At 32.8% G+C, this 17,232-nt stretch overlaps 1 protein-coding gene across 1 annotated transcript in view; it reads left to right on the plus strand.

The window, feature by feature from the left end:
* LRRC7 (leucine rich repeat containing 7) overlaps positions 1 to 17,232 on the plus strand; it is a 525,614-nt gene that overhangs the window by 414,525 nt on the left and 93,857 nt on the right. Inside the window, exons 12-17 of the mRNA XM_079128752.1 lie at positions 4,336 to 4,465; positions 5,455 to 5,570; positions 9,738 to 9,807; positions 11,702 to 11,801; positions 13,675 to 13,799; positions 16,017 to 16,265. Of these exons, the coding sequence (XP_078984878.1) occupies positions 4,336 to 4,465; positions 5,455 to 5,570; positions 9,738 to 9,807; positions 11,702 to 11,801; positions 13,675 to 13,799; positions 16,017 to 16,265 (790 nt within the window). The remainder of the gene's footprint in view (positions 1 to 4,335; positions 4,466 to 5,454; positions 5,571 to 9,737; positions 9,808 to 11,701; positions 11,802 to 13,674; positions 13,800 to 16,016; positions 16,266 to 17,232) is intronic.

Below are 17,232 nucleotides of genomic sequence, written 5' to 3' on the forward strand. Positions count from 1 at the left end.
GAATGGCCACCTATAAATTGGGGGTTCCTATGACTCCCTCCTCAGGTCTGATCTTTAGATTGAATGACTCAGAAATCAGGGGAGCAAGTTAACCAGTGGATTATAAAGGATAATGCAAAGGGTAGAAATAAGCAAACACATGAAAAGGTACGTGGGGAAGGATCATGGAACTTCTGTGCCCTCTTTGAGAGCACCACCTTCCTGGCACCCCTGCCCCATGTAGTCAGCAACCCAGAAGTTCTCTGAACCTCATCCTTTTGGGTTCTTGTGGAAGCTTTATATGTGAGTGTGATGATTACATATCATTGACCTTTGGTAATCAGCTCAACCTCAGCCTCTCTCCCCTTCCCAGATGTCTGGGTGTGGGACTGACACTTCCAACCTCTAATGACTTGGTTGATTTCCTTGGCAAGCAGATCCCATCCTGAAACTATGTAAGAGCCCCTAGCCCTACATCTTCTCATTAGTAAACAGAAAAACACTTATTGTTCTGAAGATACCAGGAGGTCTGGACCAAGAACTGGCTGAATATCAAAAACATATTCCTTATAAATAAATAAATCACAACAGATTGAAGTGACCATAAGGATTACCATGCAATCTGAAACTGTGCAAAACAGTTTTAAACAATGTAAAAAATTATGACCATTTTCACAAAAGGTCTTTAAAACCATTTATCATAGCCTTAAACACTCATACTGTCTATTATAAATATATAGGGAATTGGAAAAATTCTAAAACTAATATTTATTCAGTACACTGAATAAATAAATTTAAGTACTAGAAACATTGAGATATAATGTCTGTTTTATTTTGTAAAACACCAAATTTAGCTTGAGCAGCACCTGCCTTCTTTTTATATTATAAGTTATGATACAAGGTGAATATCTTTTCTAGACTTTAGTGGATTGTTATACAACTTGTTAAGTTTGGATCAACTTCCTTTTTTTTGGTACTGACGATTGAGCCCAGGGGCACTTACCTACTGAGCCATTTTCCCAGCCCTTTTTTTGGATTTTATTTAGACAGGGTCTCACCAAGTTGCTTAGGGCCTCGCTAAATTGCTGAGGCTGGTTTTGAACTCATGATCCTCCTTCCTCAGCCTCCCTGGTCGCTGGGATTACAGGCATGCTTCATTGCACCTGACAGCTTCCAAAGTTTAATCCTTTGTGCTTCCAGTGTCATGAAGCGTCGGTGAGAGTCCCTTTAGCATGATATGTACTACCCTGTCACTTCCTCTGAAACCTCTTCATCCTTCTTGTCACAACCACTTTGCTCACTCATGTTGATAAGTGTGCCTTCACCAAGTTCCCCTGGCAGCTTATCTGGGGTTCTCTAACAGTCACCTGTGTCTTCTGTAACTCTGTTTATGCTCTGTTGAAATCCTGCTAAGTTATTTGCACAGTGTGCTGAAAGTTTCTGCTGTGTCGCACACAAATTACTTGCTGTTACTTCCTACTACAGAGGCTCAAATATTTTCATTTTTATGTTTCATATCATATTTCACCCAGAACTCAGGCAATGAAACTACATAATCGGCAGTGGTGGCATGAATAGCCTATTCCAAAGTCTGTGTAAGATAATGGACTTTAAAAGTTAAAATAACTCCACCAATGGCTGGATTGGTGAAGTTGTCCTTCATGATAAGTAGCAAATTTTCACATAAATCTCCAAGTCAATTAGGGCAACCAAGAGTTTTATCCAACAGTAGTGGTGTTTTAACTGTTACATTATTTTGCTTGTAGTATCTGTCTACTACTGGGAGACAAGCAGGCAACACAATTTGCTGTTGATGTGTGAGCACAATAGCAGATACATGATTTGCTGTTTATGAACATAGTAACAGATGTGCATGGCCCATCATAACTCTGAAGAAAGTGATGTAACTGTTCACTGATCATGATGTGCATCTATTATTCACATTCACAGTGTGACTTGTAGACTGATGAAACTGTGATACTTTATGGAGTTACTACAGTTAAAATACCAAGTAACTGAAATTTGAGCCATATCATTGGGGAACAAGTGGTTTTTAATGAACTATGACAACTGAAACTTCTGCATACTAACACTGTGCAAAATAGAGGACTGCCTTACTGTGGCTCAACTGTGACCAATTTCAAAACATGTTTCTATGAAAGAAAGAAAAACCAAGAATCCTCATTTTTAAAAAAAATTTTTTTAAATATCTTGTTTCAATTCACCCTCTGAATGTACAACTGAAATTTTTATTCTAAAAATGCCTGGTCACTTTTATTACCACTTGCTGAATACATGACTCCAAGCTCTTGGTAGAAACTTCTTTTATGCAATTTTACAAATATGATTAAGCCATTATATGTGTAAGACATGATGTTAGGGTTTTTTAATAAAGACATTCTGTTACTGAGTTTTCCATATATGTTGATTCCTGCCCCTACCAATACACATACACCCACAGTCACACAGCATGCCCACCTGGCACCTCAGGAACATGACTGCCCCTATGGAAGGGGAGTCTCAATGGATTTACAAACAAATTTGACTGGGTTCACTAATAATAAAAGAAAAAAATTACTTGGCATTTGTTTTATGACAAATACTATGCTATGTCCTTTACTTATAATATTTCATGAAATATTCAAAGCAACTATGTGAGGCAGGAATTATTAGTATCCACATTGCAAATATAAAGAAACTGAGACTTTGAAGTTATATGACTCATCTATGTAGAAGGAAAACTTTTCACTTAAGCTATTTAGTCAAAGTTGAATGCTGTGTATCACCATAGCTGGTTCTAACCAGCTAAATTTGAAGGTTCAAGAACTTTGAGTAACCCTTAACAGAGTCAGACTGGACCTAAATGTGTTAGACGTTTTCCTGACCCATAGGCAATAGGGCTTTATTTGTCTAACATATACAGTCTTCTGAATCCATTTCGCACTTTTCAGAATGCAAGTTTTCCATCCTTTGTGAACATAACCATCGGTCACCCAATTAGACCCCCACCCCCCACTATTATCACTGATCTTCCTCCTCAGTACACTATTTACTGGATTTTCTTCTCTGCATGTACATTTACCTGGCAGGTAAATAAAAGCAGCTTTGTTTTCTGAGCTATAGTGGTCTTTCTTTTGTTTGTTGATACCCAAGATCATACACCCAGTAAGTGACAAGGCTGGGAACTAAATTCACTCTAACTTCAGTCATATGCTTGATTTTCATGTTCATTTCTTAAGTAAATGATGGGAGCAAACTGCATTCAAGTTAGCTCTTTCCAGTGTATAAAAAGGTATCCTGGTTCTACAACCTTACTCAAAATGACTTCATTTTTCCCTTTACCATGGCAGGCTCCTCCCCCTGGGAATTCCTTCCTGCTTCAATAATAGCAATAACATGAATGCAATAACAATGTAATAATATTAAGAACACCAATGGCAATTTAAATATAGCTAGTGATTTCTCTCTGCCAGGCCCACTGTTTCCCAGCTGTTGAAAAAAGGCAGTAAAGTGTCTTGTTTTCTTGTAATAACTTCACTCCTATGATTCCTTCCTGTAGATCTGGGGAAAAGCAGCTAAATGTAGAGTGGTAGGGATTATAACAAACAGGAGACCCACCAAAGAGCTGCGCCCATTTGAAGACAGCAGTTATAACTCTATCCATTGTTTGTCAGGGAAGATATAGGCCCAGTATTGCCAAATTTGCAAGAGGCACCAAAAATCTTGATCATTGGGGTAAATTTACTACTTTTTAATAACTCTAGGTAAAGCAAAAAAAAAGCATGTCTACAGGTAGGATAATGTACGGGAGCCAGGTTATCTGATTTCAGTTCCAGATTTGTTTTGTATGGCTTTGGCAAGTTTCTTAGACTATTTAAGCCTTAATTTTCTTACCTATAAAATGAATTTTAAATAGTTTTTTTTTTTTTTAAAGAAAAGGGATTAGAGGTTTCTCTAATCTCTAAAATGCTTAGTAAAATACCATCTCATTTGTGTTTTTGTTTTTATTACTTTTCCCCATTCATTCTCTTTTCATTGAACTTACCAATGCCACTTCAGGCACTCATTCCAAGATACACATTCTGAACTTCTGACTATAAATGACAGCTAAGTTATGAACAAACACAAAAGCAAAAATTCTTCTATAATTTCCAAGGGTTCAGTTGAATGACAATTAAGTTCAGAAGTGGAAAAAAAATGAACATGATTTATTTTACCAAATCAAACAACTCACTTGATGATATGGAACCATTCAACTGAACTGATTAAAATTGAATAATCGATATAATATTTTGTAATCCTTGATGAATAACTTTTGTTTGATGAGTTGACTCACTACTGTGTTTACCTTTTCAGTTTATCTTTACTAGAAGAATTCGACTGTAGCTGTAATGAACTGGAATCGCTACCATCTACCATTGGCTACCTTCATAGCCTCCGAACATTAGCAGTTGATGAAAATTTCCTTCCAGAATTACCCAGAGAAGTGAGTTTTCTATCAATTAACTTTTTGAAATGAAATATTAACAGATGTAATAGCAGTATAGGTTCATAAGTTGAGCATATGTATATAGGAATTATCTATATAATCATTCTATTTTAAATGACAAATAAGTTCTTATACTTTAACTGGAAAATGCATTTGACTTAAGTATCACATACAAAGAATAAAATAATTAGAATAAATATTATGTAATAATTATAACAAATATTAAAATATAATAAGTTGTAAGTTAATGCTTAAGGAATACAATTTTACGTGATTTATGTATTTTGCTTTTAGAACAATATAAGTAACATTTTGGGAAATGACATTTCCATTTCTGAAGTAAAAGGACTTTGATAGCTATAAGTATTTGTAAGGTTTCCAGTTACATACTAATATCATGTTAATTTCCAGATCCACCAAGAGATTCTGTTTTTAATCTCTAAACAGAATTTCTTTTACTAACATCAAGAAAAAGTGTGAACCATCTTTTCAATTTAACATTTTCTACTAAATCCATATGATGGAAAATAATCAATATATCATTATTTTAAAGCCAAAAGTTATGAATAAAATTGATAAAAAAAATTATAATATAAAGTGAAAATAGCTTTGTCAAAGAATTGTCCACAATATTTCATTTTTTGAATATGTATGCTCTGCTACTATAAATGTAGAGATTAGTATTCATCTAGAAAAAAAGTGATTCATAGAAATAATAGTGTTGAAAAATATTCTAATAATAAAATTATTAATAAAATGCTTCCTTGTTAATATTTAGAGTAACGAGGTATATATTGCCTTAATATCCAAATAGGTATATACATATTTTAAACAAGGTGACAAAATTGATAATATTCATATTAAGAGAAAGTTTAAAATGATAGAGAAATCAATGAGTTAATTAAATCATTTTGTAAATTAGAAAAATTAATGTAAAAATAGATCTACATTGTTACTCTTCATCTATCTTCTTTTTGTACCAACAGATAGGAAGTTGTAAGAATGTCACAGTTATGTCTCTACGCTCCAATAAGCTGGAATTTCTTCCTGAAGAAATTGGACAGATGCAGAAACTGAGAGTTTTAAACTTGAGTGATAACAGGTATTTTTGCAACATTTCACCATCACATACTAGTTATTTACTAAAAGCAAATTATAGGGTTTTTTGTCTATAATTTGGAAAACATTTTCTGTATCTTGTGAGGTATTGTGAGGAATACAAATATGTGTGCTTTGTATAGACAATAACAGAAACTAAATTATTTTTAAACCAACTATTTCTAAGCTTTGTTATTTGATTATTTAGCATCACATATTATATATTAAAATTGTATAAAACCTCTACACCCAAATGTAACCAAAAGCCTACGATGCGGAAGGCATAGTAATACAAAAGCATGGAAAAATAATTGTAATAAATAACTGCAAATCTATTTTTTACCATATGTGCATATATTTATATGTATGCACATATATGTGTCTCCATATGTATACCTATGTGTCCAACAAATTGGGTAATGTGTATATTCCACCTCCACCAGTGTGCTGGTAAAAACATGCTCATACTCCAAAAGCATAAGGTTTGTACATTATAGTAAGGAAAACCAAATGACTACTCAGTCATGTTCAAAATAGAATGAACAAAAAAAGGATAAGCCTTATTCTTGTAACAAAAATCTTATGTTGGTAGATGGGTAGAAAGAAAAAAATGAAGCTACAATTCATGTTTATTTCCACCTTCTCTGTGAAAACAATTACACTCAAATAAGAAAGAATAAAATTAGACATTAACTAAAAATAACTATTAAGTTGATAAAGGGATTAGGAATAGGATGGATATTCTATATTCTCAGTAAATTCAATCATAAAAATGATGGTACAGGAATTAGGAGAGCTTTCAGTGAAACTGTCCAAGATGAGCTTTTCAGAAGTCATGAAGAATAGTCATAAAATTTTCAGGGTAAGCATTGAAGTTTTCTTTTTACTTTACTTAAGAAAAAAATAATTTGAATTTTAAAAATTTATTCTCATAGTAATTAAATAATATTCCCAACTTAGAGAATAAAGCATTTTACTAAAAGGTTTGGGATTTTATTTATAAATCAAGGTAAAAAGAGGCACCAAAGCTTTGTGCATCAAGAGGAACTATGTCCTTCCAATGTTATTTCCTCTCTGACTGAGTTACCAGACTGGAAATGAAGGAAATACCTTAAATGTTATGTGTGAATTTCTGCAAGACACTTTTTGAAATCTCTAATTGCATTCTTATGAATTAGATTAAGAAATATGGTCAAGAAAATATCATAGGAAGGTAGAGTCCTGTTGGATTCAATTATAGTCCCCCAGCAGAAGCATTATTGTCAATCTGGCTGGAGAGAGGGTTATTGTGGTGAGCTTTGGAAGTCTCTCCTAAATTCTTTCTCTGCTCAATGTTTTTCATTAATAGTTTGTATGATTTTATAACAAATCCGATTGCCAAATATCACAAATGTCCCATGATCAGAAGGATTTTTAATGCCTTGGAGTTATTTATTCAGCAAATGTGACAGACTTTAGTGTCTAGTATGAACAGACACTAGGGCAAAACAGGAATAAAATTGAGGATATCACATCAGGAATTAAAATATTTCATCAAGACAAAAATAGTTGATTAATACATCCCATTATACAGAAACTGGAACATAGAATGGAGCCAAATTAATACTTTAAATTAATGAGTCAATCAATGAATCAGAGGAAAATTTAATATTCAGCCAAAGCTGAGGCCAAAGTTCAACATCACCATCAGAGAATGAACTGCTTGAAGAAAAGCTTAAGTAAGGAATGTTATCCAAAAGTAATGATTACTGAAGTTCCATATTTACAATATAATAGATTATTTAAGTTTGACATTTTAATTAGGAACAATGATTCCACCACCCTGCCAGCTGCAAAGTTGTTCCTTGGTCAATGCATTGCACATATATTATACAAAATACAGGCTCACCTCCACAGAGTCTTTGGAATAGCAAGGAAAAATGAGGTTCCCTTGTTCATCTCTAGCAGTTTCTTTTCTTCATACTCTACATTTATGACTGAATTGAGGAAGATTTATCATGTATATTGTCATACAGGATGTATGTGTTGGGCATGTTTTCCCCTCATGTAATTTTGATGCAGCAAGATTGACATCCCACTTTAAATTTATCCCCATATGAGGTGAAAAACTCTATCTATAAGAGTCACTTCACAATTTCTGCTGTGAGTGAATTTAAACAACGACAAATCAGAAACAGCTTTCATGGGTAAATTGGTTTAAAGTTGTAATTCTATGAAAAAATTGTGACACAATTTAATATCTACTATCTCTTCATATTTATTAAATTATTTGAAAGTACTTAATTGCTTTTGCTCTAAAATTAACTCATTGATTACTGTAAATTTTCCATTTCCTTTATTGAAATACATTTATCAGTTTGATGATAGAATTTCAATATGTTGAAGACCTAAGAAAATTTTCCTTCCAAGTTAAGCATTTTCTAAAATGTTTCTCTATGATCCAAAGTGATAACACAGTAAATCTCATTGGCATGCTAATTCGTACCAGTCACTTTGCTGACTAGCAATGATGGTAACCTTATGATCACCTTGTATTTACCATGTACATGCACAATTTCAAGGATTTAAGATTAGTACATTGAAGTAGGCATTTAGCAGGTTGACCTTTTGAAGGCTGAAGCCAAAGTTAAATACGTAGTTTTGACTGAATATCAAAGCTGAAGCCAAACTTGACACAAAGTTAAATATATAATTTTAATTATCAAGACTGAAGCCGAACTTCACATATCTTAAAAATGTTATTTTTAAAGATTCCTTCTTTGTTTTTTTTTTTCTTTTATTATAGGTTTATTCTTTTTTTTTTTATTGTAAACAAATGGGCTATATGTCCTTCTTTGTTTTTATGAGCACATTATAGTTATACACAATATTGAGTTCATTTTGACATAGTTATACAAGCATGGAATATAATTTGCTCCACTTCAGATTCCTTCTTTGAATATCTTCTGTACAGTATACAAGGAATAGAAGAACAAAAAGACACACTTCCTGGAGGTCAGCATAACTTTGGGAGCTGTTTAGATTTATTTAGTAGTTAGACAGATATGTCCCCTGGCCCTCATGGAACTTACGGTTTTGTGGGAATATCAGACTATAAACAAATAATCACAAAAATAAATTTTAATTACACACTGCAGTATGTTCTGTGAAGGAAAACACCAAGTACTTGGAAACTAGATTAAGGAAAGTATTTTAAATGAGGAGTCAGGAAAAAAAAAAAAAAACTGTTTGAGAAAATGCCATTTAACCTGAGAACTAAAAGACATGTGGGGCCATAAAAAAATAATAAAATTATGGCATTTGCAGGCAAATGGATGAAATTGGAGAATATCATGCTAAGTGAGATAAGCCAATCTCAAAAAACTAAAGGACGAATGATCTCGCTGATAAGCAGATGATGACACATAGTGGGGGGTGGGAGGGGGGCAAGAATGGAGGAAGGAGGGACTGTATAGAGGGAAAAGAGGGGTGGGAGGGGTGGGGGAGAGAAAAAAAAACAGAATGAATCAAAAACTATTACCCTAGGTAAATGTACAATTACAAAAACGGTATGTCTCTACTTCATGTACAAACAGAGCAACAAGATGTATCCCATTTGTTTACAATAAAAATGAATTAAAAAAAAAAGACGTGGGATTTAATCACATGAAATATGGTAGAAAGAGTATTCAAGACCAAGGATAGAGGGCCAGTGTGCTGATGGAACTGTGTCAGGAAAAGAGCAGTTAGACCAGCTGCTGGAGGAATTGTGGGTCCCAGATTGTTCAAGGTCTGGCAGTGCATGTCAACATTTTTTTAATTTTATTCAGATATAATGGGAAGCCTTTGCAGGGTTATAAATACATTCACTTTTAAAGGATTATTCAGACTGCTAGGTGGAGAAAGGATTGGAGAAAAAAATGGAATCAATCAAATTACAGTATTTTATTTTTATTTATTTATTCTTTTTAGATATATGTGGCAGCAGAGTGTATTTTGACATATACCTACGTAGGGTATAACTTATTCTGATTAGAATCCCATTCTTGTGGTTGAGCATGATATGGAGTGACACATGCAGAAGTTATGTCCAGTTCATTCAACTGTCACAGTATAGTACAGTAAACAATTCTTCTTAGATATGACTTATCCTTCTTCACCCGTGCTATTAGAATTTTTCTTGTTTTTGCAGATTGAAGAATTTACCATTCTCATTTACCAAACTTAAAGAACTTGCAGCTTTGTGGCTTTCTGACAATCAGGTAAAAACTTTTATTACCTGATTTTTGTATATAAATATGAGCTACAATTAAAACTGAATTACTTTTCCCAATTGATATCTTTGACAGTTAATACAAAATAAATATTCTTATCCTCTGGATTTTTGTAAAGGTAGCAATACAAACATTGCCAAAGACAACAGTACTATAATCTCTATACCCTTAAAATATTTATATTGAATATCTACTTCATTGTCAGAGATCTAATACATAAAATGATCATTTTTATAGCTTCTTAGCTCCTGGTGGTACACATATGTCCTTAGAGTATGTACTTTAATTATATCTCTGAACATAAAGAATAAGAAACAATTACCACAATCCCCACAAGAGGGATTTCTTATCCTCTATGTTCCCTTTTCTTCTTATGCTTTTAATTATAATCAGTTTAATTTTAAAACTTTGTTCAAGAAACTTGCTGGTATCTTTCAGCAACTATTATTAGTATTTTCTGTGAAAATGTTTTGATATTATTCTTTATTTTCATGAAAATAGATTATAATAGAATCAGTAATTGAATGTAATGAATAGTTTTATTAACAGGAAAATAACAAGAAACAATTGGAGACATCTGATTTACCAACAAAAGAAATATTAACATAGTTTAGCCCTCTTTTTCCTTGTGTTCCTAAAAGTTTTGAAATACCTATGCCCAAATATAAATGAATGAATGGAAACAGTCCATCTTGTATTTCATTTATTACTTTTTTTCTGAGCATAAAAGAAGCATTACTGGCAAACTGATTATTCATACCCCTAGCTATTAAGCTACTTATATGAAAAATTAAAAATATTTTCTACAAAATATAAAATGTAAATGTAAGAATGTTTATAGTTCTACAGTGATTACAGCACTTGCTTTCATCGACTGACTAAAAAATTAGATTGTCTTTCAAATTCAAATCTTATCAATAAACTATGGATTTTCCACAGCATCAATATAGCATCATAAATAAACCCTCTCTGGAATCAATGTGAACTGTGCTAATGAAACAATGTACTTTATAGTCTTGCATTGCAAATAAATGTCACTGAATATCATGATTTATTATTGTTGTGGGAGAAGGAACAGAGCAATGATTGCAACATTTAACTTTTATTTTGAACACAGATTTGATATGTTTTAGACTTTTTCATGAGACAAGCTGGTATCCTGGATCCCCTTTGTTCTTCTCTTGTATTAATAATTATCACAGAATAAGCAGATTTTCAAAACATTAGATAGTATGATCATTTCCAGTGTGTTTATGATACATAATATATGAGATCTGAAAGTCATTCATAAATAGTATTTCTGAAAGCAAATTAATGACAGAAACAAAAGTGACCTTAGATATACTATGATACATCAGACACATGTGTAGTTGATTATTTATGTGTGGACCTTTTTCTTTTGATTGCAAAAGTATCTCTTAATGCTTAATCAATTAATGCTTATGTTTTAATCTAATTAAATTCATTGATGATCTTGCATAGGGTGAACTTTATAGCAAATTCCATTGCTTTCCAGGGCAACTGTCCATGAAAATGAATAGGCATATAGGACTACACTAAAAACTAAAGTTGAAACAATTTAACACATTTTGGTCTCAACAGCATTAAAACTTCATTTCTTAGTTGAATAGGTTTTGGTAAGTTTTATAAAAGTATATACTAATGAGGAAGAAAACTTTATTACAAAAATGTTCAAATTAGAAAATATTCCTCAGCAATAGTCTTATTTGTGGTATACTTTATTTCCTTTTTTCACTCACTTTTCTTTCAAATTTGATTCATCTTGGTGAAGTCAGACTATTGACCATTCATTAGCTTATGTAAAATAAATATTCTTTAGATTTTCAATTTTTTTCATCTAATTTATGTTTTTTGCTTCCAGTCCAAAGCTCTTATCCCTTTACAAACGGAAGCCCATCCAGAAACAAAGCAAAGAGTATTGACTAACTATATGTTTCCCCAGCAACCTCGTGGTGATGAAGGTAAATTGTCCATAGAAATCTGTTCTGTATTTATAACGATGGATTAAAAGGGCTATTTTTATTCTGATCTCTGTCCAGAAGTATTGGCATATGAGCAAGCTAATAAAGATAATTACAAAACACAAATATATCATTTGGAAGTTTAAGCATGAGTCTCTACACTATAATATTTTAAGTTAAAATTCCAAATACTAAATTCTTCCTCTTTCTATCTTACATGAAAATAACATTGACATGTAGGTACCACTTCTCTTGGCAGCAAGGCACAGGACTAGTTAACCAAAATGTTATCCATCATGTTGCAATGAGCTGAGAGCCATCAGATCCTAAGGAAGGTTCAAAGGGCTAATTCATTTCCAATGTTCACTTAGTGCATGAAAACAGTTTAAACATTTACTCCAGTGATCCTGCGCCCCCCAAAAATGTCATATTTAGTTAACCATAAAAAGAAGACTTACAAATATATGATATATTTTCTTTTTCTAGTTTGGTTTTCCTTTAAAAAGTCAGCAACCGTGAAATACTATTTTTATTAAAAAAATCTAAAACTAAATCCAATAATTAAATTTCCAATCCTGTAATCGCATTATTCATAAATATTTTAAAAGAGGTTTGTCTTTTACCATTTGAAACCTAGCACAGGCTGATATGAACATTTTCTATAGTTATAGAGTAACAGTAATTCCTGGAGGAGTAAACCCTCTTTACTTCAGCCATGGATTCAATCCACCCAATTTACTTGAATGAAACCAACTTGTAGAATAAACCATTTACTCATGCATTTCTTATTTTCAGGGAAAATTAATCATAAATGGCTTTAGCCTTTGACTTCCAAATCAAAGTGAATCATTTGTCTACTTGGTTTACAGTTGGGGGTTCTGTTATTTTCGTTTTCTTTGGGGAAAGAAAGTTGCTAATTGTAAAGTTTTCTTGAAATTCAATCAAGTGACCTTTTGGTTTGTCAGATAGGCGTGTAATAAATCTTTAGAATCTCTTACAGCAAACAAAGAAATACAATAGAAAAGCTATCCTTTGGAAAAGAATGTAGCCTAAGTTGAGTACTTTTATTGCATTTTCTTATATCTTCACAATTATATTGTGAAGAAATATTATTATTAGCCAATATTCTGATGTGAATTAAAGATTTATAAACCATTTTTTCTGTTATTTGAGACATACTTAAATGAACTGAAAACTTCGTGTTAAAGACTAAATTTTCTACTTATTCTGTACCTTAAAAACATTGCCCCCTGCCCCAACACACCAAAGAACAAAGAAAGTTGCAATCACGGGTGCTTTATTGCAAAACCATTCTTATGTAGAAACCTTCATTTAAAAATAACATCCAGATGAGAGTTTAGTGCTTGCATATGTGAGCTCTGTAATCACATCTATATGGAATTGAATCCTCGGTTAGTCACAGAGAAGCTGCATGACTTGAAGCAAGCATCTTAAAATTCAGCTGTAGTTTCATCATTAAGAAGAAATATTAGTACTACTATTAAGCGGCTGTGAGGATAAAAAAGATTGTTTAGAGTGCTTTGTCCAACTATCTTACTACTCTTGTCCTATGGAGAACCCATTCCTACACTAGACAACTTTCCTTGAGTAATTAATGTGTACCTAAGGAATTAATCTATGCTTGAGTTAAGATGTTTAAAGACCACGTAATAAATATCAAGGGAATTTCACTCCTTATTTCTTTCTTTCCTTCTTTCTTTTTCTTCCTCACTTTCCTTCTTTCTCTTGCTTTCTTCGTTCCCTTTATTATTTTTGTATTTATTTGTAGTTATCACCAGTTTTATGCATAGTAATTAAACCCTATTAATAGCACTTTTTTAAAAAGCAATAATACTTTGGAATCTAACTGTAGATTTCCAGTCAGACAGTGACAGCTTTAACCCTACACTGTGGGAAGAGCAGAGACAACAACGCATGACTGTTGCCTTTGAATTTGAGGAAAAAAAAGAAGACGATGAAAATGCTGGGAAAGTCAAGGTGAACCTTTTAGCTTTTGTTTCTCTCTTCTTAATCTTTCAGTTTGTCCATTGTGTTTATTCAGATAGATTGTGGGGTAAATTGAGCTACCTCTGCTGGAAGGTCAGATGCATCTTCAAGTCCTGTGGTGGTACCTTTCATTACAGCAGCCTGGTAGTTTGAAAGCACTGGTGTGCTTCGGAAGGAGACTGATGTCCCAGTTCTGACTGAGGAAGTTTGATATGCCACTCATCCTACAGAATAGTAAGGTGGGAGAGATTCAAGCTGAAAGTTTAAAAAAGTAAAGAAGTCTGGGTGATGGACTTCTGCTAAGCACTCTTATTTCATCTGACACACTACAATGATTTTCTTTTAATCACTGAGCGAGGCATCATGCAGTCTGTATGAGCATAAAATCCATGTTTCTGAAAGGACCAACAATTAGTGTGCTATGGGGACATTAAATCTCTTAAAGTTTCTGTCTCAGGTATGTTTGAGAAAAGTGTATCCGTTTCATTAAATGTAAGGACACATTTTAAAGGAGATGGGTGCCTAACAGCAGGTGATGTTCCTTACCAAAAATAACTTATGGAAAATAATTTATTTTCCTTATGGAAAATGACTTCAAAATTTTTTCTTCCTTGAAGCATATCTTAAAAAAATCCTTATTGGGACTAATCTAAATCAAGTACTATGGTTGAATTTTAAAGTCTACATTTTTCCATTATTTAAAATTTCAACCAGGGCTGTGAAGATATTGCTGTCATGTTTTTGATTTCCAAAATAATGAGCTAAAAAATGTCTTTTCTTTGCAAAGTAAAATAAATAAATTTTTAAATACTATCAAAATTTATTTATATTTTATTAACACCTGATTTTCATGTTATTATCATAGTAACATCTTGAATCTCTCATTAATTTTTAAATATTATTTGTGCATTTTTTCCATCATGAATACTAACAGCTCTCATTCTTAGTGTCTAATTACCTAAGTAATTGTATATGCATCCTATTAATAAATCCAGATTGTGTGATGTGTTCTCTGTCCTCACCTTCCCATATTTTCTAAGCATTATTTCTTTAGTTGTTATTTCTAGAACCTTATAAGAATTTCTGAGGTAATTGAGTGTTTACCAACAAGGGCTACCTATAGCATTATGGAGAAACCAAGATGGATTTCCAAATCCAAAATGATATTTTTTATTAAAGATTTGTGTTTTAAAAAATGTTTCTGGATGGTTGATTAGTACCATCTAACAACCAATGAAACATTTTTTTTTTAACTTGTGAATTCCTAAAAAAAAAAAAAAAAAAAAAAAATGCTAACCTAAAAAGAAAGGAAGAAACCAAATCAAACTCTGGAACATTCAATTCCTCTTTTAGGGATTTCATATGTTAAATCTAAAACCAATGGATGATGCATTCTATATTGGACCCCTGATTCATGTTTATATTTCATTGAATTGTCAAAAACTACATGCTTCTTCTTAAAACTCTATATCCAGAAGATTCAAGAGAAAAGAGTGCATTTAATATACTCTGGTATATGTGTCAATGAAAACATAAAATATAGTAAATGCAGACAATTATTTAGAAGACCTGTTTGTGTGTTATGTGATTAGATTTGTTTATAATCAGAGTAGGTTCATTATACTTTAGAGTGGTTTATCCTTGTTTATTTACATCTGATTGATTCATATTTTGGTAAAACATTGTTTTCCCAAAATCTCTTAACTACTTAGCTTTGACTAATTTGAAGATCTCCAATGCCACTGGCCATTGGACAAATTAGAGCACAAACAAACTTCTAAATAAATCATCATGGAACTATGATGAATGTATTATATTGAAATCTCACACTAAATTAATTACACTTCTCTGGTTCATTACATGTATATTAAATTTAGTGCCATTTTACCTTTAATTTACTTGAAATATGAAAAGGAACCATTGACTTACGCCATCAACTTAAAAATGGACTAGAGTATAATGCCCTACTTAGATCATGTATAGTGTAGTGTGAATGCTTTATTGTGTGACAAAACTGTGACCCTTTAGCTTCATATGATATTGGTACTGTTTTATTACATAAATTTAAAACTCATTTTAATGATGGTCATTTTAAATGCATTACCCGGAGTGAAAGAAAAAAAAAATCAAGAGTAGAAAATGATAAAGTAAAAGTATTGCTACAGTGCTCCTCTTTCTCCCAGAAAATGGAGATTCCTTCTCCCACAGGATCTCTCCTGCCAAGCCCCCTGGGAAAGGGGCCAGCGTGGGATTACTCTCCAACCTGCCAGACTGTCTGGCGATTGCTGCACACCATGGGCCAGGTGTGATCAGCAGATCCAAGATATGCCCGTCCCCCAGAATGACCCACAGCTGGCATGGGGTTGTATAAGTGGCCTCCAGCAGGAAAGGAGCATGTGTACTCAATTGCCAGTTGCAGCACAATCCACCACTCTTCCCTCTCTAAGTGGCAGACAGGTAGGCCTAGGTGTTTGGGGTAGGAGAATCCCCCCATGTAGAGGCAACCTTGGAACAGTGGTTTATGGGGTATGTTCTGCATGATTTGGGGAAAGAAATGTTGATCATGTAGAACTTTCAAATTGCCAATGTTTGATCCCTATTTAAGTTTTTGCTTATTGACATTGGCATTAGGGTGGGAAGAGGACTGAGTCAGAGGGGAGGGAACACCAACATGAGGTGCCTATTGGTGGGGAATCTGGCATGGTTTTTGAGTTGGATGCTTCATTTTTATTTACAGTGTTTATTTTAAAAGGCTCTTTAAAGTGTGGGAATACCAATAGTGGGGCAGAATGTTGATGACACTATCAATGTAATCTAAATTGTCCTCCCTACATATGCATTTTTATAATGTCAATTTTAGGGGAAATTAAATAGCCAAAACTCTATTCCTAAAATAGCAGGAGTTTAAATTGAGATTTGCTGAGAGTGGACTTTAAGCATAAAGATAGACATCTGTTGAAAAGCATCAATTTCCTATAATTTTGAAGACTCAAATGATATGAATTCCTGTAAGAGAAGCCTGGGTGGTGGCATGTGGCATATATCAGTGGGATGGGTGTTTAAGAGGTTAATGGGCAGAAAGCATATCTTAATGAAATATGAAAGAACGCTGCATTTTTGTGAACTTTACCATCCACATGTAATGGACTAGATTCTTATTCTGTGTCTTATATATTCTCTACAATATAAGACAAGCTAAGAATGCATTTTCCTGACTAAAACTGTTATGTTTCCTTTCTTCATAAAATATTCTGATTAATTCCTAGAATAAAATAATATTTATAATCAGTGATCAAAGCACTATTATTTCTCTTACTGGAATTTACTACCTCAAATCAAATTATAATTTAACCATTATATGAAATATATTATGTGTATATAGTGTAATATATGAGAAATAGTTCTTTATAAATTCACTGCCCAA

The sequence above is a fragment of the Sciurus vulgaris genome (genome assembly GCF_902686455.1).
Source record: "Sciurus vulgaris genome assembly, chromosome: 1".
In the NCBI taxonomy this organism is placed as follows: domain Eukaryota; kingdom Metazoa; phylum Chordata; class Mammalia; order Rodentia; family Sciuridae; genus Sciurus; species Sciurus vulgaris.